Source organism: Coccidioides immitis, assembly GCF_000149335.2.
Source record: "Coccidioides immitis RS genomic scaffold supercont3.6, whole genome shotgun sequence".
Lineage (NCBI taxonomy): Eukaryota > Fungi > Ascomycota > Eurotiomycetes > Onygenales > Onygenaceae > Coccidioides > Coccidioides immitis.
In genome coordinates this window covers 1425394-1452228 of record NW_004504312.1, presented here as the reverse complement: position 1 = coordinate 1452228, position 26835 = coordinate 1425394, and the positions used below count along the sequence as shown (strand labels likewise).

Below are 26835 nucleotides of genomic sequence, written 5' to 3'. Positions count from 1 at the left end.
TCTGGGGTTATTACACTCGCCAACACTCAAGGCCACCGCTTATCCGTGCACCTCGCTTCGACTTTGCTGGAACAAGCAAACCCTTGCTCGGCCTGCCCACCAACGGCCTTTATGGGCGCGGGAAACAATCCTCTTTTCCCCCTCCATACGCTTCCCGTCAATGGCCTTTGGTTTCCTCGGGATAACAGATAGAAATTGCGTCAGCCACCGAGCCCCTTGTTCGCGTGCATCGCAATTCAAACTAGCCTACGGAATACACAAGCTATGGGGATGGATAAAGTCTTTCAAGCTTCCAGGATGCTGATCTTGAGGCTGAAAAGCATTCCGAATCCCGGTTGTTCGCGAAGGCACTTGAGTTTTCTTGTCACTAAGTCTTCGGAACCACGCAGGTCTGCGCGAAGTCTGGTCGGAATCACTACATCATACTTAATGCCTTGTTCGAAGGCCGGCATACACATAACTACAATATGGAAACACTCCTACATATGAAAAGCTACAGAGAGCGGAATCGTGCGATGATCGTTTTGTCTGAGCGCTATGAGGGATCCTGGATTGTCCAGGAACAGGCAAAACCCCCAATAGTCCTATGAGATTTGGAGAGAAATGTCTCAGAAGGACCATTTCACTGATGCTTCCGCGGTTGGCTGCATGCTGGCCGACTGAGTCTATTGATTAGGACATGAATGTGCGGGTTGACAATGTTTACCCGTGTTTCTGACCATATTTTTGCCTTGCAGCGAGACACACACGGCAACAAGCTCGTTTCTCTCAATCTTTTCTCATCCAGGGCTTGAGGAAGGACAAGGGGCTGATATTGCTTGGCAGCAACAGTTCGGCCTCACGCTTGACAAAGCAGAAGTGTAGGAGATTGATCGCTTCCTGCGGAGTAAATTCGGAGTATTGTTATCTGCGGCATGATATGTCGCCTCTTTTCAACATACGTTCTCTGTACTCCGTATGTAGCTATCCAACACTGATGCACAATTCAGCGAGTGTATTTCATATAATCCCCGAAAGAACCCATTTTTGATTCAATACTCCGTCCTCCGTTCTCTGTCGATGTAAATTTAATAGTGCGTGGGAATCTTTTCGGGTACCAGTTCCTCCGGACTCTCTGATGCTTCAGGATGCTGCTGTAGGTCACCGGCCACTAGGCTACAGATAATATGAAAAAATAAACAGGAGATATTGTATAAAGCACTGCCATTGGACGCACAGAAAAATATCTGGTTGAATTCGCTTATGAGAACGGAGTGCAGGCTCCAGAGGGTGTTGGAGTGGTGGGCAGCTTAATTTCAGGGGCTTCTTGTCTCACTCGAGCTCTTGTTAACTTACAGGATATTCCCCCACCTGGATGCGCCTCTTTTCAGGGGCTTTTTTTTTTTTTAAAAAAAAAAAAAAAAGGCGACGCCCATTTGAGCTCGCTGTTCGCACCGGCGTCTGCAGGTTGCTCCCAGGCTTTCCCACAGGTCACGGAGTGGAAAGCAAGGCACGCATTCTTAATTGGTTAAACGGGATAACTCACTGGGATCCAGATTGTCAGGAACCTCGTAGCTGCACAGCAGAAACTAACAGATTAGCAAAAATCGGCATTGAACCAATCGATGAACATTGATAAGAATCTTGCGAGTCCAAGGCCCACATACATACTCCATATTTGGCTTCAGCTAAACCCGGAGCCAATGTCAGTGTCTTTTTTTTGGATCAATTCAAGGATGTTCAAGAGAGTTTGCGGAATATTTCTCGCATCACTGCCTGTTTACTTGCCGAGGCCTCTACCCTTGCGATGTCGTGGACTCGTGTCCACTCGCGTGGTCAAAGCATTCTGAGCATTCCAAACCAATTCCTGTACGGAGTACGGAGTAATTATCTCCTTTTTCCTTGAGACGCCCGACGTGAGCGTTTCTTCCTGCTGGAATTTGTCGTGTGTGATTGTTCGAGCGTCTTCCCTCGGTACTTCCGAGATGCCACTCTGCTTCACTTGGTTTCCAACATAAAAAAATCACTGTTTATTGGTGCCTTTGCAGGTGCTCGGGGATGCATTTCATGGGTCATTCGGAAATTACTCGTCCAGGGATAATCCCATTTTTGGGGTCGCGTCGAGCGGTCAAAGAAAAGGGGTTCTTTGTCACTGGGTGGAAGCTGGCATTTTATTCAGCCAGTCTGAAAGCCAGCAAGCGAGTCTTATCGAGCCAGAACGGACAAAGGCTTTGCACTCCATCTTATTCGCTCGACGGCCAAGGTCTGGCGCCTGGAGAATACGGGCCTTCGCTGCACAGAGGATCGTCCCACACTGGTGCCGTAACTTAATTTCCCGGCCAGGTGGCCTAAATTTCCCATCGTGATAGAAAACCATGACCAACACAAGCTTGTGCACTCACTCGTCCCGTTATGCTGGTCCAAAACTCAACCCCCTTCACATCTACCCAGAAAGACGTTCTGAATTGCCGGGTGTCTGGTGTGTAACGTCAGCCCTACTCCGCTTTGCGGACGAGGTCGCATAGCGCGCAGTCAAGAAGCCTTGGCTGGCTGGCTTATTATTAATGGATGAGATCTCGGCTTGGGCCCGTCGCGACAGCGATGTCAGCTGGAAACGTGGTCAGCTCGTGCTTGCGCGCACATTCATGGATTTTAGCGTTGATTGAGAGACGGGAATGTTCTCTCTTCCATTCACAGTATTATGTTCCGGGTTCAATGCGTTCTTCGACGAGGATAAAGCCGTGACGACTAACTATTTGTAGCTTGACCGCGAAGAACGCAATGTAACAACGCCGTGAGACAGTCCAGTGTGCCGGATCAAAATGGTTTTCTTCAATCTGCTTCTCGGTTCGCCGTGTCTGACTCTGCGTCGTGTGCAAAAATGTGTAGCGTGTTTCATGGCCTAAACTTTCTTGGGTGATGAGATGGCGTATCACCACCATCTCTACAGCCAAGGCTTCTCTCAGCAGCGATCACTCCTTCGTGCCTTGGCCCAATCGTTCCAGCAGTGTTCGAGAAGCGACGAAGAATCCTGGGGAAGATGGCGTCGGCGGGGGGGTTTGGCTCTAGTCGCGATCAGGGATCTCCCTCGTTCCGCTAGCGGGCGATTGCGGGTTGGGATTGGGCAAAAGGTGGTGGCCAAGGGTCAGCGAGGTTTCATTCCCATCCCTGCCACATGCCAAATACCACACAGCATGTTGGCCTGCGAGAAAGGTCGCGTGGTGGAGATCGTGGCGTGCATACTCGATGTTGACCAAGGGTGCCCGGGAAGAGGGTCAGTCGGGAGCAGAGGAGACGAGGGGGAGGGGAACAAAACGTGGATAATAATATGCCATCAATCCCTCTCTCCCACGCGACATTTCGCTTTTTCTTCTGAAAAGATGCGCATGGGCCAGAGAGTTTAACTGCACGCTAAAACAAAATCCGCCTGCCCAGCGATGCCATCAAGATGCCTGAAATAACGTCCCGGTGGTGGCCAGACGAGAGAGTGGATGCCACCGTCTCGCGCGACTACGTCCTAAAGACTCTTGATCCTGCTTTGCACTCTCGCCTCGATCGATATCCCTCCTTTGGCAAAAGCCTGACGGACGATTCCTACATCGACTGGATTCTCGAAAGAGCGCGCAAGCTATATCTCGTTCTATTAGAAATCAACTTCCAGGACCGGATATTCCACCTCATAGATCATGGCTACGATGACGCTGACCTGCCCATCACCAGAGAGAACACCGCTAATCTTCGTCTATCGTCTATGGTCAAGGATGTCTTCTTGGACTGGAGATTCCCCGGCGTGCAGCGACAGTACTTGGTGCGATCGATCCCCGAGGGCGAGCATACAAGGTTTCATGAACATGATTTGATACCCCTAAAGGAATTACATCGGCAGAAAATTCCCATCTCTTTCCCTGATTCTTTCCAGGTCGACAGGGTTGTCCATGCTGGCTCAAAATGTCGGGAAGTGCTGCGCTTAAAATTTACTCTCGATGAGGTTCATTTCTGCCAGGACGAACAGGAAATTCTTCGCGAAGTTAGGGCCTTGCGGCCATTCGCTCATGAACACATAATGTCTGTCTTTGGCTCCTATTCGGTGGGAGATACTCTTAATGTGCTGCTGTCTGGTTCACCGGAATGCACGCTTAAATCGTTCTTGAAAGACCGGCCAAGCTCATTCAAACACTTATCGAAGGACGACCAGCTTTCAGTTTTGCTAAATTGGCCCCATTGTTTGGCCAGTGGACTTGCATGGCTCCATGATCATGGCCAGTGCCACGGTGCCATTCGCCCATCCAATGTCTTCATTGATTCGGAGAGTCGCATTTTCTTGGGGTTCTTCGATTCGTTCAACCCATTGATCCCTCAAAAACAGCCAAATAACATGGAAACCTACCAGTACGCGGCTCCAGAGCAGAAATCAAATGTCTTACCTGTTACGCCAACTCTCTATCCTCAGAGCTGTCCTCCATCCCGACCAGGAACTGCTAAGAGGGATGATCGACCCCCAAATGCTATGCAGAACAACGCCCCTGGCTGGTCACCGGCGGGGTTTTTCTCCCGGTCTCCAGCATCAAAGCGTCACTCTAAAATTTCCTTGACGAGATCCACATCCTCCTCATCAAATGCGTCTAGTTCCCATAACTCCATAGCACGGAGGAATATTCCGAGTTTTACTTCGCAGTCGACAATGTCGACCTCGTCGTCGAATCATTTTCATCCAGCAACTCCAAAACTGGCGACAATAGGTACATTGAATAGCCCAAACAATCTAAACTTAAGCAATTACGGCAATGACGGCAGTGGGAGGAACAGCAGCGAACGAAGACCCGGGACCTTACCTTTAGGGCACCACGTTCCGGCGTCAGATGTCTTTTGCCTTGCAGCTATTTCTTTGGATATCCTTACCTGCGTCTGCAAAAAGAAACAATCCGCTTTCGTCAACCATCGGGGAGCAAAAAATCGTACACCTGGCTATGGAGGCAATATCCCAGATGCTTCCTTTCATCTTGCGAGGAACACCGAGCAAATTTTCTCATGGATGGATATCCTCGAACGTGAAGCATCGAAGCAGAAGGGTTCATATTATCGTGCCGTGTCTCCCTTGCTAGCGGTAGTGAAAGATATGCTCGCACGAAACCCTGAGGTCCGCCCATCTTCAGGACAAGTAGCAGCCAGGTTCGCCCGGGCGATATGCAGTGTTGCCAGCGATTTCGAGCCACATTGTCGTTTTCATCCCGAAGCAGCAATGAACCATCGCGACAGCGGTGAGAGCAACGACAACTCCAGCTTAGAAAATAAGCATAGCTCTTATTCTTCATTCTCCTCGGGGCCAAATTCGTTTCCGCTTACCCCAGACACAGTGGCGGAAGTGCCTAGCGAGCCAAGGCGACAACCGCTCTTGCAGCTAGATCCAGTCAGTCGATCGCCTTCGTCATGTTATAGCTTTCGGGGAGAGGAGAACGAGCATTCCAGCCACCCGGCCCCGCATGACCATGCCCAGCAACCAAGGCAGAAGCACAACCCAGTTAAGCCCGTGGCGCTTGATCTTGATATCATCGACGATGAGGAGATAGGCCTAGGCATTGACATCGACGCTGGATTTGCGGACCTTGAGCCGCACCTACGGTCCAACCCACCACCAGGACTCCACCCGTCAAACCCAACAACGGTGCCGTTTCCCCCCTGGCATTCTCCGTCGAATCCCTGTGGTCAAACCCTGCCTACCAACCCCAATGCCAAGCCACTAAATCACTGTGTTGCTGGAGACCACCTGACTCCCGCCCCGCTCTCATTCCAACCAATTCGCTCCGCTCCGCACCCAGAATTCCTCCCACCGCGAATTCTAGATTCTGATTTCTCACCCGCACCAGTGATTCCTGGCTATATCCCATCGCGGTCTCGCACACCCAACGAGGGCGGAAGGACTAAACTCCAGAAGTTCCCACGCTCTCCCGTGACGCCGTGGAAAGTGAGGGAGGCGGACCAGATACCGCAGATGCAGGTGCCCGTGGATCCTCCGGAATTTAATTTGGATAGCGTAAATAGGAGAGGCTATCCGAATTTCTCGAGACATAGAACGTCTGTCATGGGTCGCTGATTACAATTGGCTTTTCCTTTGTTTTCTTTTCTTTCGAAACTTCCTAGAAAGGGGGGCGTTTTTTCCCCTTTGAAAGAGTATTCGCTTCCTCTCCTTTGATTCCCGCCTCCCCTGGGCTACTTTTTCTTACTTCAATGTGCCTTGAACAGCGTACGACTGGGATAATTTTGAGGATTTTTCATGTTGTGATTTACCTAATTATGTGATGACATTTCCCGTTTTGCAATGTCTCATCTGGCTACACGCATTCCTCTCCAGTTTAAGCCTCGTTTTCCCTTGGAGTGATGGATATTACTAGGAAGGTCGGTAGAAGGTTTTTGTTCTGGGTTCGCTGTCTCGTTTTGATCCATTGCTTCAAAGAATATTCCCCGGTTCACTGGTTACGGAGTACACTGCTTTTTGATCCATCCTACGTCTCGTTTATGCTTGGTGGAGATATTCGACATTTGACAGGCTATGCAGTTTGATGCAATGATGACATGATCTTATATTATGGCCTTACTCGCCCACGTGTTGTTCCGTCAAAAGGCCGGTAGGAGAGGCTGATATGCGTATATGTCAGAGTATTATGGATACAAAGCATCCGAATCCTTCGTGCCTACAACCACAGTGGTTCAATACAAAATATCTAGGGGTCTATTGATCGTACTTTTCGTAGTTGGATCCCATAAGCTTTTGCACTTCGGGTGACGACTTGGCAAAGGTCTTCAAGCGGGATTATACTCAGCCAGATAGAACGTAATGGCAGCTCGGGTATCTCTGAAAAGTCGAACGGTCGGTCACTTCTGAATAGACAGGTGCAAAGGAGCTCAAAGCAATATAGAATTGCCAGCATGAAGCCAGCCCATTGGTATCATACATACATTAACAGCATACATTAGGTAGCGTGCAACCGAACCAGTCAGTAATATTGGGTGAAATCGTTAAAAAGTAGGGGTATTCAACTCCATAGTTTCGAACGTAGCGTACCGAAGAGACCCTGAGAGCAGACAGTATGATCCGTATTACATAGGAGAATCTCGTGATCGTCCATAAATTGGAATCCACACTGTAGTTTTCTTAACTGGAACGACATTCAACGCCAGGTTCCCATGGTACCTGAGAGGGATAAACTATGGTGGCTCAGCCCAATGAATTATCCCCCTTTCAGAGAAGCCATCCAATTATTCCACCGAGAGCAATCAAAGCCCCCACCATGAGGGAAAATATGGTCGTTCCAGAAGTGGGTGATGAAAGCAATTGGCTTGCACTGCTTTTATGTGACGGTGCTGCTCCGTCTGCAGTCTGGGTGGGTTTTAATTCTGCAGTCAGGGTCGCAATCGGTTCATCAAGGATTGGCAGCTCAGCGCTGGGATCTACATTCCATCCAGAGGTGGAATCCGGACGTGGCGGAGCGATGACGGAGGATGCCTTCCGCGAATAGTCCGATAAGTTCACACCCGCTGGAGTCAACGTTGCCCAGCGGGACTTTGAATTAGGAAAATCCGGTATGATCGGTTTTGGTTTGCCTTGGCGGAAATATCCATCTACGACAACTGTATCAGACTGGTCCTTCTCATCGTCCTGCTGGGAAGCTTTGCCGTATGTTATCAGGCCGTCGTCATTTGCTTCTTGGATCCACTCATGGACGACTGCACCAGACCAGGTTCCCGCCATCTTGGGCCCGTAAATGGCGGTCAAGTCCTGGAACTCCCTTGGGCGGACAGTGTTGCATCCGGTCTCCGAGAAGAGGATTGGCACTGGGAAGCCTTCAGCCTGTTTTAGGAGGTTTGAGTAGCCGGAGCGCGTATAAGTCGAATCTCCACACCATTCGTACGCGTTCAGGGCGAAAAAGACCAATGTTTCAGAGGCATTCGACCGGCGGACAAGATAGTTCTGCAACATTGGTCGTAACGCGGCGATATCGGCTGCCGAATAGCGCACTGGAATATTCCGGTACCTTTTAGGGTCACGGTACGCTTTGATATCCCGAGCCGCTGCAAGGATGTAAGGAGCTGCATGCGAGCCATTCTTTGTGTTCAAAACCTCATTTCCGACGAATACAGCAGCGGTGTTTTCAAATTGCTGAAACTCATCCAAGGTCCCTTTGAACGCATCGAATTGTGTTTCCTCCCACGCGGGATGATTCTGCCCGGCAAAATCTTCGGTAAGCTTGTGTTTTCTCTTACGCCATGTTCTGGGATATTCATGTACTCCAATCCCTCCCATACCTGGTCAATTTGTGTTGGGAAATCGTCGAGATCAACAAAGAGATATATTCCCGCATCGGCGAATGCCTTCATGCAGCCGGCATGATCACCGTCAGGGTTGACATGGTAGACTCGAATTGCATTGGCGCCCAATTCCTCCTTCAGTTTCACATCGAGGTAGCACTGCGTGGTGTTGACCAGAGGATCCTGCGGGGTGAGCTGGTATGCGATTCCTGCCGGGGGGGAAGGCGGACGGGGCGAATAGCGGTTAGCAATTGCCGTAGAACGATTGGCTTCTAGTGCGCATGAGATATCCCACCTTTGACGAAGAATTGCTCTCCTTCCTCATTGAAGAACTTGGAGCCAACGGCGGAGATCCTGGAGATTGCGAAGGCACCTTGTGACTGGATAAGAATTGCAACAAACGCCGCAAGAGTGGACACAGACGGTAATCTCATTTCTATAACGTCGATTGTCCCATCACAGGATGGAGCCTCGAGGCTCGCAGCTGTAACCTGCAGCAGTGAAGAGAGCGAATTAAAAGAGTGAAGGAAAGGGAGTCCTGCGTGTGTGCGGGCTGGACACGACCAGCCTGTGTTGAAATGCCTCTCCGATCAGCAAGAGAGGCCTTGATGATCTCGGGCGCAAGGCAAATGAGTGAGAGACACGAAGGACAGACAAAAAGGCCGATGTAACCAGCAATCGAGTGGCATTGTTGGCTGTGAGATGCTCTTGTGTTTCCTTCAGGAGACGCGAAATTGGCTGTTGGCATCCTCATTTTCCCACCCGTTCAAAAACAACGCTAGCAGCACGATACCAGAACTGCTTTCTCTGGGCAGTGGCCGGGCGCGTGTTATACATCTTCGATTTTCTCCCGACCGGCGCATGCCTCTATCAAGGTGTGTCCTGACATCGCAGCTCATGATGGCTGCAGAGCAACAGAGGCTGTGATGGTTATCCTGGTTCGTGTTTCTCCCCCCGTCTTCGGGCTATATTATCATCTGCGGCTAACCTTGTTGATCTGTCTGGCCCAATAGCGAGCACAGCAGCGTCTTGGCCTTCAGGGAGAGGAGCTTCTCCGAAACCTCGCAACCACACGACGCGAGCTCTCCTGGCATATCCCGACCCTGATGAGATACAGACTCGATAAAAGTGCTACGCGGCTGGACGACGACATGGCGGAAAAGCAGACTGTCGGCGTACGACAGCAGCGATGACAGACGGGTTTCAACGAACTACTACGGAGTACTCGCAATTTAACCAGTATGGTCCAACATCCTTGAAGATTTCAGAAATGGCCATTTGGTGCTCCAAAGGCCCCCTGAGCAACCACCCCCCTCTCCGTGTCTACGTGATACCCAACGGGTCCGACATGATTGTTGCCTTTCCATCCGACGGACCCCGAGGACGACAGGCAGTTCCAGTACCGATTGAGCGATGCACCGACCGCGGAAGACTCGACTCGAGGAAGATCCCAGCGGCAGGCCGTCTTCAGTCTCGCTCACGACCGCCGACAGCGCAGAGGATGCGTTCAGACGATGTCCCGCCGTCCCTGCCGTCCCTGCTGCACCTGCACAACCTTCTACATAAAAAAACACTACACGGCGCTAACCCGTTCGGGCGCCTCATGTCCGTCTCTCCTGTTCTTTGCTCTTGCCGACTTTTTTAGTTTTATATTTATTTATTTATTTATTTATTTTTCTTAAAAAAAAAAGGAAGAGAAACAAGAAAGAAAGAAAGGAAGAAAGAAAAGGGTCAACGCCTTCTTCATCTGGTTCTCCAGACTCTTCTTGCTCCTTCCTGCCCCCCCACCTCACCCTCCAACCTAATACCCGTTCATTCCTTTTTCTGTTTTTTTTTTTTTTTTTTCTTTTGTTTTGTTGTTCTCTTAATTGAGAAGGCGCAACTCCTCCCTCCAATCTCAGGGAAACGCGCCTTCCCTAAGATTACGCGTATTTAGTTGCCGAATTCGGGCTTTTATGTGCACGTGGGCAGGTCCAGGTCGTCGCTGCTGCGCGATTCCTCTGATCTGGAGTACTTCGTCCTTGCGCCCGGACCCAGCGTGAACGCAGGTATCTCGCATCATGAGACTTTTGCCGACAACGCTGTTCATCACGCATGCCGCAAGACCGATCGCCTGCCCATCCGCTTGGCCCGCGCTTCGAGCTCAGCCAGCTGGCTCGGCCCCTCCAATTCTTGCATTCACAGTTGCTTGCAGGATGACTGGCTGAGACCTCAATTTTCACTTTGTATATTCTCACCAGTTGCAGCACGATTAATCCGAGCGGGGGCAGAGGAAAGGGGGGGTTCCAAGCCCGTAGGTTCGAGGTACCACGCCTCAATCATCGATGAAACGTGTGAGCCATCTTAAAGCCAGAACTGTTGAAACTCGAAGCTCCGGGCTATGGGGCCACTAAGAGCAGAATATAAAGAGCTCGCGATGTTGAACTCCACCATGGAATCCCCTTTTCGGATCAGAGAGGAGGACAAGGCCGCCTTGAATGACAGTGAAAAGTTTCAAGCGGTGAGGCTGCGCTTGCAAGAGAGTGCACGGTTAGAGTATGCCCACCATGATGACCGCCAGAAGGCTAGACAGAAAACGAAAGAACCTGGCTCTCTAACGAAAGGTAGATTCTGCACATTGCACGGAAATGAGATCGTTTCATCTGAGAAAAAGACATTCCAGCTCCATCGCGATATACTACACGCCCTCTTCACGCCATTGTTGCAGTTTCTTCGGCAGGCGTCTTTGGTCGCTGCGCTTGCTGTACCGGACCAGCCACGTTCGGATTTGGAGCTGGCTTTCCGTGGCGATGCTCGCAGTGCGTACGCGTGGCTTCGATGTATAGTGACCGAAGAGCGCAATTGGTGTCTGACAAAGGGTTGCCCCGCCTGCGTTGTGTTGCATGTGTTTCAATCCGAGCCACTCGTCCGTCTCATCATCATTGCGTGTCGCTTTCCAGAATATATGAGGTCTGCAGGGCTCGGCCGCTGCCAGCACCACGTCCCTTCGTTCCGGTTCTGGTTGACTGCCTTGAAAGACGCCGTGGAGAGAGATCCGTTCTGGGACGACGGGTTCTGGCAAAGGGTCGAGTCCCGTGCGACCTCTCTGGAGTTGGGCATCTATCAGCTTACGGTGCAGTGCCTCCAATTACGCGGTGTGGGGAGCAGGAAGTCGGTTGGCATGTCCCGAAGCGACGTCATGCCCAGGCCCCGGCCGCAGTCTGATGGCGTTCAGCTAAAGCTCTCGGCCATAGCGTTGAGGCAGGTGACGATGAAATGGGAGGAACAGGCTGAATTGTCGAAGCTGACTGCAGGGGGTGCCCGGTCGCAGCCGAGCGGCCCAGGCACCTAGATCGCAGAACCGCCTCTTTCCCGTCCATAATACGGGTTAATACATGATACCATCAATGTTAAACGCTAGAGGCTAGAGGCTATATTGGACGAGGACCTTGTTGACCATGACCTTTTCTTTTCTCTTTTTTTTTTTTTTTTTTGTGGTTTCACCTGTCACTTTGGTGAAGAGTCATGGCTGCGATTCCGACCTCGGTGCTTACTATCTTCTGTCTTCTGTCACTCAGCTCAAGGAGGTTCAGGTTTGTCTCAAGTACGGAGCAGATATGTACATGCTGCTCCTTCACAAGTCTCCTTCCGGTACCCGTCAAAAAAAAAAAAAAAATATGTCAGGAAAATGTACTTTACATACCTTGCGTATTGAGAACCTCCAGTTCCGATACTCTTATCGGCGGTCAGTCAGTCCCAGGTAACACGCTGCTATGTTTCGCTTTAAAACAACTCCCCATTCTTTGAAGTATACTAGAGTTTCCACGGAAAGCGCCCCCTTTTCTTAACTGAGAAAAGGCCCATGGTGTTGCCTGGGATTGATTGGCTAGTTCTTGTGAGGCAAAGAGGCGCACTTGAGGAGAGAGCATGTGTATGTGTGTGCAAGGTAGGATAGGTGAAATACCCTATGAACTATTTAAACTATTACCATATCAACGGTGCTCGGGAGGGTCTGATCGACGAGTACTATGGTCGCAGCCGGAGGTTGCTGCAGGTCGACGATTTGGGATGTGACACTGCAGAGCTGCATCCGGAATTTCGACAATTCACTCCCATACTGACTCCGGATGTATGATGATGTATGTATGCCGAGGAATTGGTTATATGTCTGTATGGGATGGATGGACATCGGCTTATAATCTCACAATCCGCTAGACATGTATGTCCCAGTGTGCATTATTATTGCATGAATGTACTCCGTATGTATTTTATGTATGTACTCCGCATACTCCCATACATACTCCATACATAAGGATTTGTCACCACCGGACAGAGTTATAAAAAAGAAAAGAAAAAAGAGAAAAAAGAAAAATCTCCAAAAACCAGACATGCTTCAAGAAAGGTCCAATCAAGTCCCTTCCCCCTCTCTGGGAGAAGCCCCTGAACGAGAGGGAGCAAAATTCCAGAACAACCCAAACACAAACCCTGCTGGGTTTCAGTTGGCAGTGTCTAAGAGGTCATCCGTCCTCCGTACACCGTACGAAAGGCACGGAGAAAGGTGATTGGCTCCCTCGGGATACATTCCTGGAGGTTTTCGGGTGCAACGAACGGACGGGAAGGACGAGGCAGAGTGCTCAGACCCTTGGGGGCCTGTATTCTTTTTTTTTTTTTTTTTGGTTTTCCCGCATTGGACGGAGCAGCCGTAATCACACAAGAGGTCACGGTTCGTAAATCGCGAATGACTGGCTAATTATGGACTCATGGGTTACGGAAGAGCCGTGTGAGGGATTTGGTTCCGGGATTTGAATGATGGATTTTGGTCAGCATTGGATGGGAGTGTTTCGGCCAGAAGGATGATGTGCGTTGAGCTATTGCTTGGGAGGGGTTGCCGGATGGCTGGGATGGGTCCCGTCTATGAGGATGCAATGATGGACGGTTTTAGTGACAATTCATACGCTGCAGCTCGAGGACACGGGCTTCTCGATGGGTTGGGGCTTGGAAGAAGAGGGCCCGTTCGTCATTGCGAGCGCATAACCTCGTCCGCTGCTGGTTGAAAACGGCGTCGGACGAGCCTAAAAAAAAAAAATAAATAAATAAATAAATAAAAAAAAAATAATTTTAGCGTGCGTATCTTAATGCCTTGTGCACTGGGTGAATCTTTGGAGTTTTATGGTAAATGGCTTGTCAGTTCAGCCAATGCTCTGGCAATTCCAAAGTTATGCCACGAGTCCATGTAGGCGGTACCGACGAAGCGAGTCGTCGAGCAGAAGCGAGCTGTCGATCGATGCTCGCTTGCTTCTAGGACGTTCATATCCATAAATAACAAGCTAGAATGCTGGTGCTGCAGGGCGGTAAGGGGGGTAAAATGGATGCTAGTTACAATCTGTTACCTTTGCCCTCAAATTTGGGACGAATATCTTCCCTCTGTGTTGATGAAACCAGGGTGTGGTGACGTTCCTATTGGACAACAAGGATGCGCTAATCACTGGGCAAATGCCAGGGGGCAGCTTGTTCGCTGCGTTGTGCTGGCTGGCGAGGCGGTATTGTTTGACAACATCAGGCGTCAGGAATGAAGTGCAGGCTAGAGAGGGTCAGTGCGAATACGAAGGGAAGATTTCGAGTTTGGAGGGACCGTGGTCACCTTCTGCTTTTGAGATGGAGGAGCGGATCGGTGGGTGCACAAAGCGTTGACCGTAGATGCTGAGGGACGAGTGCTGATCGATGGAGGTATTGGGATCGAAGGGCAGATAAGGTCAACGAGAGAGAAAGACGGAAAGGCCTGTATCACCCGCCCCTGCAACGCAACGTCGATAGCACGGTGGTTCCCCGGAGGATCACGACCGCAAGCCGTGGGCGGATGGAGTGATGATGCCTTGATCGAGAGGTTTCGAGATTCAGTGGTGATGAATGATTTTCGTTTCAGCTGGTCGTTTCGCCAGGACAATCCCTGTATCGCCGAGTTTTGCACGGGCGGGCGATGAATTTTCTCCGAAGGACGGCGCAGGACCCAGTGCACCCTGAATGATTACGTTGGCCGCCCGCCGCGCTTCTCTGTGCAATTGGCATCTCACACGGGAGAGAGACGGAGTGCCCTGTTCGATACATACGGCCATTCTGCATTCCACCCTCGGTTCCCTTTGTGGAACGGCCAGGTTGAGAAAAATACAATGAAGCTCGAGGGGAGTCATGCAAGGAGAGTTCGCATATCATCCACGGTTTCCCCCCACGCACTCTAGCAAAAAGCCCTATGGACGCAACAAAGTCCGTGCCGAAACGGAACGAGGGTTTTGCCACCACTGCGGAGACAAGAAAAGCCTGATCCACCGGCCCATCAGCCGCGCGCAAAAACGTGGGTTCGTCCAGTGATGATGAATCATCGAAGGGTCTATTCGACGGCGCTTGAATGCTTTGAGGATTTGAGATTTTGCTCTCCCATTTTGCCGCGTAGAGACGTGAGGGAAAGCTGGGAGGTTTTCTATTTTGTAATCCCCGTGCGGAGTACGGAGTCCTGTTGCAGTGTGATCAACGAACGGGCTGGTTTGGACGGGAAGCCTTGGCTTGTGAATTCCTGCGGCAACTAAAATTACGAGAAATGACTTGCGAGCTCGCTTAGTGGAGAATTGGGACAAGTAACTAGTTCAAGGATAAAATTGATAAAGGGCAGGCATCGGTGCTTGGAATTCTCATGACTGTGATCAGGAATGAAATTCGCCTCTTGCCTTCCATAAGCTGGGTTCCTGCACACGTTCGCCTACATATTACATTGCTTTGAGCAGCAAGGTTTCTTGGAATCATCCCCGGGCGAAGAGATCTCTCCCTCGTGGGCCGCCGGGGGGGGGGGGGGGGGGGGGGGGGTTGTCTGGAACTCCTGGTTTAATCTTTAAGCTTGACCAGAAGATCGGCCTGGTAGATGGTTGGAAATAGTGGGGAGGGAGAGTTTGACCCACTGGCCGCGAGATTGAGGAAGCTCTTTTTCACCCCAGCAAGCAGGCAGGTATCACCATCATCGATCGACCCATGGGTGCAGAGATGATAGGGAAACTCGATGGAGATGGCAAACCCGTGGTTCCCGGTATGTACGCGGTTGCTACAGAGCTAACTCCCGCAGGAAATTGAGTACATACGTACGCTTATACAAGGAGCATCCGGGCACGAATGAGCATAGTGCTTCGGACAGGGGAGTCATGTGGATTATCCCCGCGAGTATTATCATTCCGAGTCAGCCGTGCAGATTTCGCAAACATCCTTTGTAGAGGGTACATGTGCAGCAGGAGAAGATAAGAGAGCCCAGCCCGGGGGGGAGGGGGATCCGGTCAGCCGGCATGAGAGAAGGAGACGGGATGTTTCTATGACTCGGACACATGCCGGCCGGGGAGGAGTTTGGAACACCTGCATGAAGAAGTGTCAAAAGAGAAAGGCCAGGACACGGACGCTGTTTTATACACCTGTCCGGGCCATTAACGTGCCTGTTATATTAACCACCTAGAGGCAGGGCTCTCGTAGGGCAGAGGGATTTTTGAAACTGTAGCACCGGATAGCCCCGTAGCTAATAATATTATTTGCAAATGAAGTTGCTCTCTTCCAGACCTGCTATAGTGACCTGCCGTCCTGTATTATGATCACCGTCAAGGATATGTAGTTACGGCTGTTGGCAACCACATGATCGAGGTTAAGGGGTCAGCAAGGCGCAACTCTGTAACTTGTTCCGTGGTCGACTCCTAATGCCAACAGGAAAAAGTCCGGTAACCATGTGGTTGGCTGGCTGGCTCGCTAGTTGCAGTGAATTCTTCAGAATCGACACGACCAGCGGCGAGGATCACAGACCGACCACGACGGTTAAGAGGGCTGTAAAATGCCTCGAGATGGAAGCATTCCGCTGGCAGCCTCAGCGGTGGCAGCGAGCGTGTGATAATCATCCCGGTCAGAGTTTTCGTGCGTGCAGCGCGCCTCTAGGTTGGTCTAGACCACTCTCGACTGAGGAACCCTGGAACACAAGCCCGTGAACCGTCGCCAGTTGGGCCAGAACTGGGTTCAACTTAAGAGCTGCGACCCGGGCTTCGGCCAGCCAGAGGCACGAGATACATCCTCGACTCTCGGATTGGTGATTCTTCTCTTTCACACTCTCTCTGACTCTCTCTCTCGCTCTCTCTCTCTCTCTCTTGCTCTCTCTCTGCCTAACTCTCCTTCTCTCCCTTTCTTCCCCCAGACTATCATCTTCTCCGTGTGCTTCTTCTCACTGCCTACAGGCGTCAGGTCCCTGTTACTCTCCAGCTCGTCACCTGTCCACGCACGCATCCCGCCCTCTACGATCCTGCCAACGATCAACTCCACACTCGCGATCAGATCCAGCTCCAGCCCTTTTCCGCCTACTCACCCCTCCTCTCCTACTCGACGAAACCGACGCCGCAACAGTGCCGTTGTGAGTCTTAGTCCCGACCGCCCTGGACCTCGCCGGAGCTGTTCAACGCCTTCTCGTCCTCTCGCCTTTCCAAGTCCAAGCCCAAGCCCCCATCGGCTGCCCCCGTAATCACGACGCATCGCTTGCTCGGAGTCTCGAAGTCCCCCTCTTTTTTTTTTTTTTTTTTTTTTTTTCGAATCTCCCATTTGGCGTGTGCGTGTGCGTTTCGATAACATCGACAGAGGCGGTGGTGGTCAATCCGTGGGATTGTTTGACATAGACCGCTAGTTGTGTCTGGAATTGGACTCATCGATTGCCCTTTTCTTTCATCTGGGCTTACGCCTCCAACAGTCACACTGCTGGTGTGGAAGGGATCTCCTCTCTGGTTTTGGTGACTATTGAGATTGGGCTTTTTCAGCGGAATAATTCGTGGTCTATTTACGACCTCGTCTTTTGTGAATGTACCGTCATAAGGATGAGCCATCAGCCCCTCGAGCATCCGCAACGGCGGGAGAAGCGAATATTGAACCAGACATGAGGTTCTATCGTCAAAGCAGAACCAGCTCTCCGTGCTGGAATTCAAAACTGGGCGACACGTCAGACCGAAAAGGCCGTCGAAGCGTCTCCTGCGAATTCCAATCTAGCAGGGCTTCTGCTCCAATGTCGGATAGAAACACCCAGCTCTCCCGGGACCAACGGTTCCAAGGTCATTCCCACTCTTCTCTGCCGTCGTCAAAGGCAAAACGCAGTGCGTCCCATACGTCTCTCCGCTCAGAACCTTTGTCAGCGATGCGTGCAACGTCAAGATCAAATCACCCACTGCAACTCTTGTCATTTGAGTCTCTGGGGATATCAAACTCTTCACTGGCTTTCACACCATCTCAGCCCAATGACAGGAACTTCTACCGTCCTGTGACAGATGCTTCTTCAAGCATCTCCTCTCCCCTACCATCCTCATCCCTCTGCATAAAGCCCGACAATCCCTACAGATCGCCGTTACCCCTCACGCCGCCAGAAACTGAGGACAACGTCCTCTGGAACCCAAACGCACATCAACTCATCCAGCCATCATCACATCACAGCAGCCCACCTTCTGATGAGCACGATTCTGGCCATTATCTGGAAGACCTTAGAGCAATGGAAAGCTCAGAATCAGAATCCAACCCTGAGAAAAATGGACAGGGAGCCTCCTTACCTCTTCAAAATGCAAGAAACATGACAACCTCAATGCCTGTTTCAAATGGGAATCAGTATCCTGAAGATAATTCTGACGAATGGCTGCAGGATGCTATCTTACCTGCAGGTCAGTATATGCCCTTCAAACCTGGCAATGCTTGTGGGTGCTGTTCACCATCTACATAGCTTCTACTAACTTTTTTATGACTTGTATATATATACTGACTTTCATTTTAATAGTATCATCACTCCCTATCCCAAAGTCTCCAGGAGAATCCGTGCAGCTAGTTTCCCAAACTCTTCCATGTCCACCTTCTGAATCTTCAGCAACCGCGTCACCAAGATCCGCCTTTACACCTATCGTCAAAGCAATCCAGAGTCGGCTTCAACCCGGCAATTCTCCATATATCAACATTGTACACGCCGTACCGCCTATGTTCAATCTCAGCAGCTTGCCGACTTCACCTCCAAGCACACCTCACCTGCTTTTCTCTGGAGATGACTACTTCAGCAATACTGTGTTTTCAAGTGCTGCCGTCGTCCCAGGATATCCCACCGATCAGATAAATTCCCAGCCCTCCGGAGGACATCATCATTTATCTTCCCCAGTCGTCCCTCCATTCAGTGTGCACATAGCCGTCATCGAACGGTATCTCCCACCTTCGTCCATCCAAGAGTATCAGTCCTTACTGTTAAACAAAGGCCCGTCGGTGTTGCTTGATCGACTTCTCGAACTTTCTACAAACAGGGGGAGCCTGATGTTCATATACCCCACGAGAAGGGGCGCCGAGACGTTCAGAGACAAGTACCTGAGTCCCATCCTCGATCCTCTCCTCCGCCAAATGGCCGTTGTAAACGGTTTATCGGCCGATGTGGGGAACGCATTAGGTCGCATAGCATCCATCGAGTACATGGATGACTTCGCAGGAATGAAAGCCCGACTCCTCGCTCTGTGCGATAGCCTCAGTTCAAGAAATCAAAGCTCGTCCGGTCTAGCTTCGCGCAGGACAAATTTCACCCTCGCCTACGCGGGACAGACGACGGTGCAGGTCGACCGGAAGCTCTGGACCGAGTGGTACATCCAGCAAGAAGCACCGCGTGCTAAGGACATCCTCAACCGTTTCTGGCGCAAGGGCCATCGTATGCCGGACCGTGCTTTGATGAACGCGGCGCAGAGGCACCCGACGTCTCAGGAGATCACGGGCGCGTCTCTTCTGCGGGAAATCCTCGATGGAATTCGTCACCGGGCCTATCCCGATGGGTGCGAGCCGGATTGTGGGTTGGAGCTGGGTGTGTTTGTGATTCGCAGATCGCTTTAAAGCATTGGCAGACAGGCGTACAGATGGTCCTCTTTACAGATACAGATGGGGGAAAGGCGGGGAATAAAATAAAAGGGAGCCAAAACAAAAAAAAAAAGTTTCTACATTTATATTGGGATGCTCGGGCATGTTGTTTCTCTTCATATTTGGGATTTCGGTAAATAGCGATACGATCAAGGCAGCAGGGAAGGCGTATTTCTCATATGTGTGTGTGTGTGTGTGTGTGTCTCTGTGTGTGTATTGAGGGAATTACTTTGCAGCAGGATACTTCATTTTGAATGTCCAGCTCTTTTCATTTAACAATACCCATTTTCTTTTTCTTTTTCTTTTTTTCCTTTTACCTTTGTTTTGCTTTTATTCCCCTCTCATGTTTTTTCACTTCCAAGTTGTCAAATGTGTGTATTACTCATTGTCATGGTCGGCAGTATGGGATGGGGGAGTGTCAGAAGATGGATGAATTCATTTCTCTCGTGTTCTCGTGCATTTTTTTCCCTTTTTTTTTTTTTTTTTGTCTTTTCTTTTTTCTCTCTTCATGTGTTGCAGAATCAAAACTGACATAATTCATATCTTCACCTATTCTTCCTTTCTTGACTTCTTTTAACCACCATCCATCACAGAGTGGAAATGTGTCGGGAATGTCTTTTCTTACACCTCCATTTCCCCAAGTGGAATTACTGGTAATTTTTACTTTTTACTTTTTTTCTTTTTAACTTCTTTTTAGGAAAACGTATTTTCATTCCTCAGATAACTCGGCCATCACTCGGCCTTTTTACAGGGTGGAAAGAAAGAAAGAAAGAAAGAAAGAAAGAAAGAAAGAAAGAAAGAAAAGTACCACTGACCTGATGCAGTCACTTTCCCACCGCATCTCAATCTCGTCTCTGGGCTTCATTGACTTTCTTTCTTTTCCTTTTTTTTTGGATAATAATGATTATACTACTGCTCCCTCGCATGGTGGGTGCAAAAGGAGAGTTCTTTCTTGTCAATGGCATTGTTTTCCTTTGAATATCAAAAAAGTTATGTAGGAGAGATGGATGCATCTGAGAACCAACACATGATATCAAACCCTAAGGAAAATGAATGCATATTCTGACAGATCCCTGGAGGGTGAACTTACCTAGGGAATCGGGCTGTCTCTACGGAGGTGCGTCTCAGAAGTCTTTACGCACGCTAGTAATTATAGCTGTATCAAAAGTACAATACCCCCCAACCAAATAACTACGGACCTACGAGTACCTTCTGATTTCAAAACAATCGCCAGCTTGAATCTCGTCTCAAATAATTTCCAATGCCTAAAAATAATTGGTTTCATCCAATTGCTATTTGCATCCAAGCTCTAGCTTTAGTCTCTTGGGGAATATCAGTTAATGAAGTCTCTACTGCTCTAGGAATTCCTGCTAGAACCCTCCAGGTGATTGAAAAATGAGCCAAAGACCGCGGCTATAAGCCTCAAGAGAACCAGTGAATTGATATTTCATTTGTTGAAGATGCAAAGTGATCAGGACGCCCTAAAGAGATAGATTCCAGTAAAGAATCTGAGATATTGGATTTGATTCGCAAGGATAGAGCTGGCTGAGAGAAATCCACTGAGATTCTTGCCTTTGAATCTGGTATATCCCAAGCTTATTCCCTTTGCAAAGGAGTGCCTTAAAGATCAACCAAGGACTCTAGTGCAAGAAGATGGAGCACCAGCACATATTCATTTTGCGTAGAGAAAGTTATATAGTTTACATGGAATAAAGCAGCTGCTTTGGCCAGGGAATTCACTGGATTTAAATGCAATTGAGCCTGCTTGGATGTGGATGAAAAGGTGTATGACTTCTTGTGGAGCTCCACGCGAAACCAAGACTGCAAGGGAGGTTTGGCTGCAAGCCTGGAATGAGCTTTTGCAAGAGAAGATTCAACAGTGGATTGAGTGAATTCCACATCACATTCAAGAGATTATACGGCTTGAGGGAGGGAATGAGTATAGAGAGGGTGGTTATAAGGGTCCTCGAGAGTATAAAGGTCAGCGTTTAAAGGGAAAGATCTCAAAACGGCAGGATCTAGGAAGGGATTGCTTAGCTAGTAGATTAGAAGCTGCAGAGACTCTAGCAGCTTTACATCTTGGAGATATGAACACTTGGGAAGATGTACAAGAGGAGGAATGAATCCCTGATCAAAGGTACAGGCTGATCCATACTAATTTGGTGGGGTTCAATGTATTTCTGGTACTAGCCTAATTACTAGCGTGCGTAAAGACTTCTGAGACACACCTCCGTAGTTAGTCCAGAGAGGGTCGTTAAAGTAAGAGCTTGCAGGCACAAGTACTCTTGTACTACGGAGTACACAGGTGTAACTGAGTGATTATGTAGTCTGGCTATCTCATACACATCGCTGGGCTTCCAACACATGAATAGCAGCATACAATATTTTGTGCTCTTCAGCTGCCATCATGTTTGCCGCTGCTGTCATCATCCAACTGCCATACTGCATAAGACTACTCCGTAGTTATAATGAATAATAATAATCAAATCCAACTGCTATCGGGTGGTTTAGTTTAGTTACTGCCGGCCCACACCGCCCTAACCTGACTAGTCAGTTAGTTACATCACGCGCTTTTTTTGGTTAAGTTAATTAGTTTTACCCCCTCAAAATCATCGCCCAGCAGCGGAAAAGAAATCCAGCAAGTGAGATTCTGTTTTTCTACCTGCTCTCCAGACAATAATGCTTGCTACCTCTGTCCACGCTCTCCACTGCTTACTTGCCGTTGTGGTATACTTCGACAGCCATTATCTCGACTCAGGATCCTGATTCTGCTCGTCTATTTACTTACCTCTTCACCCTGTCTGTTTGCATGAGCCCGTTGGGCAAATCCCGTCTTAGAGCGCCTCGAAGCCAACCAAGCTCTGCACAACAGCCCTACTCTTCCCTCAACCACGGTTCTCTAAAGCGCTTCGACGGCTGGCCATATCGCATGCTATTATCTGCCTGTCGATTGAATTTTTTTTTCTACGATTTTCACTACTTCCACTCGACACGATCGCATCTTCCGCCGTCCACCGAGAAACCCTTTGCAACATTGCGCTCCGCCCCATCACACCGACCGCCTAGAGCTCGTCCTGTGGTTCTTCGACATTCAGTTGGACACTTCAGACCGAGCGGATATATCTAGACGGCAGTCACGACCTATAACCCTCACGAGCTTTGCTTTTTGTCACACAAGGATTTTTCTCTAAGCGGGCACTAGTGGGTAGAGAAGGTATGTTCATTTGACCCTAGCAGAGAATAAGGACACCACATTTAGTGAACACCCCAGCTCTCATCGTTCCTTTCAATAAACGATAATACTTCAATGCGGCTGACGGGATACAAGGATTCTAAGGGGTGCGCCGCGAATCTTCTCACCGAACAAACTCCGATCTTCCCCAGCACCTGCATAGCCGCATATAGTTTTTCCCAGCCATCAATACGCTCCGCGAGCTGGTTTTAATATAACAACTCTCTCTCCCCTAGTGATCTGGCTCCGGCGTATATCCTTACACCATGGCGACGACGAACCTAGCTGCCCGCTCCCCAACACCCCAGCAGCATGCCCAGCCCTTGTCGAAGCGAGACAAGAGACGCACTGCGATCCATGACCGACTCAATGATATCCGAGAAGCGTTTACCAATAATCGCGACTACCATTTCCGCCAGCATGTGCATGAGCTTCAGAACGAGATGGCCCTGATCGCCAATGCTGAAGTTTATGACGAGTGGCCAATGAGCGACGCCCCCGAAGACGTTGCCAATCAGCTTAAGCAGCTGGCTGCGAGCGGGCATACTGTATCGGAGGCCCCCGTAACTGGGCGGTGGTACTCGAAATTTGTTGACGAGATAAATCGGAGTAAGGAAGAGAGGGATGTGGAGCTGACCGTCGTTATGGTGAGCTAGAGTCCTCTGTGGTTATTTGCACGTGGTGATGATGATGATAATGCTTTTATACTAACATGAGACAGCATCGTCATCGTGACAATCTCAACAGGTTAAAGCAGGATCGAGAATTCCGACACCAATTCGCCATCGAGGAGTGTGCCAAACTAACTGACACGATTCGGGAGCGGCTGATCCAGTCAATCTCCCAGCGAAAGAACCGCCTGATGCGTGAAAAGGAGCAACTCGATGTTGCAGACACCAATGCTCTGCTTCTTCATCCAAATCAATTCAGCATCACAAATCCCGGAAGCCCTGGCGGACTCCAGAGCAACCGAAAAACAAGGCACACTCGCCATAGAGTCGATGTTGATGAGATGGGTAACGCGATTATCGCAGAAACAGCCATCAAGAGGAAGCGAAAAGCACCAGCGGACGACGACTTCGGATCGCCGAATGTTGAAGGTCTCTCCACACCCGCAGATCGCGCCAAGGCCCGTTTGAACCAGCAACAAAACGCGCCGTTGTACAACATCCTCTCTCTTTTCACCGAAAAGGAACTTGCCATGCATAGCAATCAGGCGCACGTTGCCGCGTTACACTTCCTGTCAGCTTCAAAACGCGCCAAGCAGGCGGCGGGCTCAGCGGGACAAGGCATTGAAGGCGAAGAAGGAGCGGGATCCGGTGACACGAGCAGCCAAGAAGATGGCATGGCCGCACCGGAGATGGAACGAACAGCCAGTCAAAGCGTGCACGCGACACGTTCGACACGGAATAACGCAACCGCCGGGCTCAACCTCCTCGGAGAACTCACCGACAAGAACGCAAACCGCCCCAATCTACCGTATTTCATCCTGGGCAACTATCACCAACGGCCCAACGGCTCGGGGACGGCGCCACCCCCGCCGCCTTTGATGCCCGAGGAGATCGAGGATGACATTGCGCGCATTGAAAAGCTGAAGAAGACGAAGCCGCGTGGATGGATCGATAATCGTCTCGTCAACCACCTGCTGGACGCGCTCGTGCCGCCGGAGTCCGAGGCGACGACGGTCAGCTGCGAGCGATTCAGCAGCCTGCACCCAGACTTTCCGCGGGAGATGGACGTGCATCTAGTTCGGGCGTATCCTCGGCAAGACAGCTAGATAATGGGATAGATCCGCGATGCTATTCTTATCGATTTTGGATTTTCTTTTTCATTTCCCTTTTTCTTTTAGCGGGCTAACCTCATAGTGGAGTATTGGGTGGAAGGATGAAAAAACAGGTGTTTAGATATTTGAACAGTGATTGTTCTAACCTCTTCCTTTTTTTTCTTTCTTTCTTTCTTTCTTTCTCTTTTTTTTAGATGGGTTGGATATGAAAGCTGTTGCTGCCTGTTCTCTTCCGCTGGTGTTTCTGGGGCCATCTGCCGGGCGCGCTGCGAAAAAGAAGGGGACACCATGGAGCATCATGTTTTGCTCCTCTTTCTAACCTGCTTTCTTTTGCAGGATTGTTGATGGATTTGATATTGAATCACTGCTTTTATGTCTTCCTTTCGCTTCTCCCCCCGCCCCCCCCCCCCCCCCACCTCTTTTCTTTCTCCTCTCTAACTCTCTCTCTCTCTGCGGGATGGCTGACAGCAGGAGTTGAGTTTGCTTCAACATCCTGAAGACAGCTTGATGACTATGGCCTTGATACGACTGGTTTTGCTTGGTGCTGCTCTGCTAGCATCAGTATTCATATATTAGAAATCATGTAGCTATTGTGTACTTGAACCTGTCGTCCTATAAATCCTCGATGGACTGTGCTTCCTGTGATGGGCTTGACTCTATTATCAACAGATAATCATAACAAGGCATCGGCAGTCTCACAGTCAACACAATGGCTGTCATTTGACTGAAGATTTACAGCTCTCACGGCAGACAACCAGGCGGACAACTCTCCATCCTGCATTTCTTTTCCGTCTCTGGCTCTGGTTTGTTCTCCTCTCTCTCTCTCTCTCGTCTTGTCTTGTCTTGTCTTGTCTTGCCGGGAGGGGATGTTTGCTCTGTTTGTCAAGTTTGCCGTGTTTGCCGCTAGTCATTACTAATCAGCGCCGAGCCGCTTTATCCGAATGACGTAATAACGAGGCACAGGGATTACTAATATGGGATAAAACGGCGGTAAATCGATCGCGCTTCACGACCGAGCCCGAAGGCCGTGAAAAGGGCGATTGTCGAGCAGGCAGAGCTGGGTTGCAGCCGATTGCGTGATCGCGTTGAGTGAGCAGCGTCGGTAGGGTGAGCGTTGTGTGTGTGGGGAGGAAGAGGATGGCATCACCCTGTCTGTCGAAAGCGGGGAGAGCTCCTCGGTTGAGAGGGGGATCCAAGAGTCCCCTCGTCCCCGATGTTGTACTTATATGGCCAGATATCTCGCGCCCACAAGTTTCAACGCTGCTTTCAGGTTTATACGCCTAGTCAGGCAATAAGATATATCCGGATTCCACCATGTCGACGGCAATCGTCTCTCAACCATCTGCTGCCGCCGCCGCCACCACCACCACCACCACGGCGAACGATCCCAGCTACATCCCACGCGGGCCCGTCGAGGCATCCATAGCCTTCTGGCACCCACCTCCCGACGGCTCCAAACCATTCTACTACGTCGAAAATCCACCACCAGGCCAACCCCAATCCAACCTCATCGAGGTCCCCCAGAAGGTCTCCATCACCGACATCCGCGGGCACGAAGCCAACTTCTCCCTCGACCGCGACGCTTTCCAGGCCCTCCAGAACGTGCCCCCAACCAAAGCCGACCCCTCCTTCACCGACGACGCAAACATCAAGTCCGTCTACTACCCAGAAGTCGAGGACCTGATCCTCACTCACGTCCCCGGCGCCACCCGCGTCGTCATCTTCGACCACACCATCCGCCGCAGCAACCCGGACGCCCCTCGCGGACCTGTGACCCGTGCACACGTCGACCAGACACCCTACAGCGCCGCCGAGCGCGTGAAATATCACCTCCCCGCCGACGAAGCGGAGCAACTGCTGCGTGGCCGCTATCGCATCATCAACGTCTGGCGCCCGCTCAACGGGCCCGTGCAGGACATGCCACTAGCCTTCGCATCCTCCCTCTCCGTCGACGACGCCGACTTGGTCCCCGTCGAGCATCGGTATCCAGATCGTACGGGCGAGACCGCCACGGTGCTGTATGCCCCCACGCAGAAGTGGTACTATTGGTCCGGGATCGGCGGGGATGAGAGGTTGCTGTTAAAATGTTCGGATTCGAAGGAGGGTGCGCCCGGGAAGAGAGTGCCGCATACCGCCTTTGTAGATCCGAGGACGCCGGTGGGCGCTAGGGGCAGGGAGAGCATCGAGGTGAGGTGCTTGGTGTTTGGCTAGGGCGGATGAGCTGTTTGTCTCTTTTTGACGGGATCTTGAACGGATGCCAAAAGTGCTGCCGTCGGGATCAGAGTGGGATGATAATTTTTGCCCTTCCGAATTTCCTTGCCTTGCTCTCAAGGCTTAATGACCAAAATATATATATGATGTACGATGATCTTAAACGGCTGTTTCTCGTTTTCTAGATATAATTATCAGCATAACTCCGCATGTTGGCGGGCATCTAATCCTATTCTTCCTTATCTTTCATTTCTGTTGGGGTCTCTAGAAAGGTTCTTTCATTATACTCTCCATAAAAGTATCACCAGACATTTGCACTGAAGTCGCGTAGAATTCTAAGCCTCGATTTCTAGTGCGATTGAAGCTTTCACCATATCATTGCCCGGGTTGTAGGATTTCAGTACGCAGTATATATGTACAGTACATGCAC

General features: G+C 50.2%; 11 protein-coding genes across 11 annotated transcripts; 6 read left to right on the top strand and 5 right to left on the bottom strand.

Moving 5' to 3' along the window:
* Positions 1–334: 334 nt before the first annotated feature.
* CIMG_13715 (uncharacterized protein) lies at positions 335–1183 on the bottom strand. Its single transcript, XM_001244043.2, has one exon. It carries the CDS (start codon positions 619–621, stop codon positions 427–429), a length of 195 nt encoding a protein of 64 aa, XP_001244044.2. The 5' UTR covers positions 622–1183; the 3' UTR covers positions 335–426.
* Positions 1184–1787: 604 nt separating this feature from the next.
* Positions 1788–2659, bottom strand: CIMG_11132 (uncharacterized protein). Its single transcript, XM_012358249.1, has one exon. The coding sequence runs from the start codon at positions 2354–2356 to the stop codon at positions 2129–2131; it is 228 nt and encodes a 75-aa protein (XP_012213672.1). The 5' UTR covers positions 2357–2659; the 3' UTR covers positions 1788–2128.
* A 768-nt stretch (positions 2660–3427) lies between these two features.
* On the top strand, positions 3428–6070 carry CIMG_03483 (serine/threonine protein kinase; the record flags this gene model as incomplete). Its single annotated transcript, XM_001244041.1, has 1 exon — positions 3428–6070. One exon carries the CDS (start codon positions 3428–3430, stop codon positions 6068–6070), a length of 2643 nt encoding a protein of 880 aa, XP_001244042.1.
* Positions 6071–6868: 798 nt separating this feature from the next.
* Positions 6869–8950, bottom strand: CIMG_03482 (1,3-beta-glucanosyltransferase). Its single transcript, XM_001244040.2, has 3 exons — positions 8579–8950; positions 8281–8492; positions 6869–8197 (listed from the first exon to the last, which is right to left on the bottom strand). The coding sequence occupies exons 1-3, from the start codon at positions 8715–8717 to the stop codon at positions 7217–7219; spliced, it is 1332 nt and encodes a 443-aa protein (XP_001244041.2). The 5' UTR covers positions 8718–8950; the 3' UTR covers positions 6869–7216.
* Positions 8951–9472: 522 nt separating this feature from the next.
* Positions 9473–9928, top strand: CIMG_03481 (uncharacterized protein; the record flags this gene model as incomplete). The annotated part of the gene is made up of 1 exon (XM_001244039.2): positions 9473–9928. The coding sequence occupies one exon, from the start codon at positions 9473–9475 to the stop codon at positions 9926–9928; it is 456 nt and encodes a 151-aa protein (XP_001244040.2).
* Positions 9929–10714: 786 nt separating this feature from the next.
* Positions 10715–12001, top strand: CIMG_03480 (uncharacterized protein; the record flags this gene model as incomplete). The annotated part of the gene is made up of 1 exon (XM_001244038.2): positions 10715–12001. The coding sequence occupies one exon, from the start codon at positions 10715–10717 to the stop codon at positions 11612–11614; it is 900 nt and encodes a 299-aa protein (XP_001244039.1). The 3' UTR covers positions 11615–12001.
* A 1637-nt stretch (positions 12002–13638) lies between these two features.
* Positions 13639–14375, bottom strand: CIMG_11130 (uncharacterized protein; the record flags this gene model as incomplete). The annotated part of the gene is made up of 3 exons (XM_012358248.1): positions 13639–13719; positions 13904–14209; positions 14370–14375. 3 exons carry the CDS (start codon positions 14373–14375, stop codon positions 13639–13641), a joined length of 393 nt encoding a protein of 130 aa, XP_012213671.1.
* A 2002-nt stretch (positions 14376–16377) lies between these two features.
* Positions 16378–16800, bottom strand: CIMG_03477 (uncharacterized protein; the record flags this gene model as incomplete). The annotated part of the gene is made up of 2 exons (XM_001244035.1): positions 16378–16573; positions 16637–16800. 2 exons carry the CDS (start codon positions 16798–16800, stop codon positions 16378–16380), a joined length of 360 nt encoding a protein of 119 aa, XP_001244036.1.
* A 51-nt stretch (positions 16801–16851) lies between these two features.
* CIMG_03476 (uncharacterized protein) lies at positions 16852–19733 on the top strand. The gene is made up of 2 exons (XM_001244034.2): positions 16852–17963; positions 18077–19733. The coding sequence occupies exons 1-2, from the start codon at positions 17120–17122 to the stop codon at positions 19153–19155; spliced, it is 1923 nt and encodes a 640-aa protein (XP_001244035.1). The 5' UTR covers positions 16852–17119; the 3' UTR covers positions 19156–19733.
* Positions 19734–22677: 2944 nt separating this feature from the next.
* On the top strand, positions 22678–24346 carry CIMG_03474 (deacetylase complex subunit Sds3; the record flags this gene model as incomplete). Its single annotated transcript, XM_001244032.2, has 2 exons — positions 22678–23058; positions 23133–24346. The coding sequence occupies 2 exons, from the start codon at positions 22678–22680 to the stop codon at positions 24186–24188; spliced, it is 1437 nt and encodes a 478-aa protein (XP_001244033.2). The 3' UTR covers positions 24189–24346.
* Positions 24347–25213: 867 nt separating this feature from the next.
* CIMG_03473 (methyltransferase) lies at positions 25214–26654 on the top strand. Its single transcript, XM_001244031.2, has one exon. The coding sequence runs from the start codon at positions 25509–25511 to the stop codon at positions 26403–26405; it is 897 nt and encodes a 298-aa protein (XP_001244032.1). The 5' UTR covers positions 25214–25508; the 3' UTR covers positions 26406–26654.
* Positions 26655–26835: the final 181 nt, after the last annotated feature.

What these genes read in the sequence shown, in the direction of transcription:
- CIMG_13715 (XM_001244043.2), bottom strand. Translation starts at nt 621, where the DNA reads ATGGTCCTTCTGAGACATTTCTCTCCAAATCTCATAGGACTATTGGGG.
- CIMG_03482 (XM_001244040.2), bottom strand. Translation starts at nt 8,717, where the DNA reads ATGAGATTACCGTCTGTGTCCACTCTTGCGGCGTTTGTTGCAATTCTT. An exon ending in AGAGCAATTCTTCGTCAAAG is followed by an intron (nt 8,493 to 8,578) that starts GTGGGATATCTC and finishes CCCCCCCGGCAG; the next exon opens with GAATCGCATACCAGCTCACC. An exon ending in TCCCAACACAAATTGACCAG is followed by an intron (nt 8,198 to 8,280) that starts GTATGGGAGGGA and finishes TTTGCCGGGCAG; the next exon opens with AATCATCCCGCGTGGGAGGA.
- CIMG_03476 (XM_001244034.2), top strand. Translation starts at nt 17,120, where the DNA reads ATGTACCGTCATAAGGATGAGCCATCAGCCCCTCGAGCATCCGCAACG. An exon ending in GGATGCTATCTTACCTGCAG is followed by an intron (nt 17,964 to 18,076) that starts GTCAGTATATGC and finishes TCATTTTAATAG; the next exon opens with TATCATCACTCCCTATCCCA.
- CIMG_03473 (XM_001244031.2), top strand. Translation starts at nt 25,509, where the DNA reads ATGTCGACGGCAATCGTCTCTCAACCATCTGCTGCCGCCGCCGCCACC.
- CIMG_11132 (XM_012358249.1), bottom strand. Translation starts at nt 2,356, where the DNA reads ATGGTTTTCTATCACGATGGGAAATTTAGGCCACCTGGCCGGGAAATT.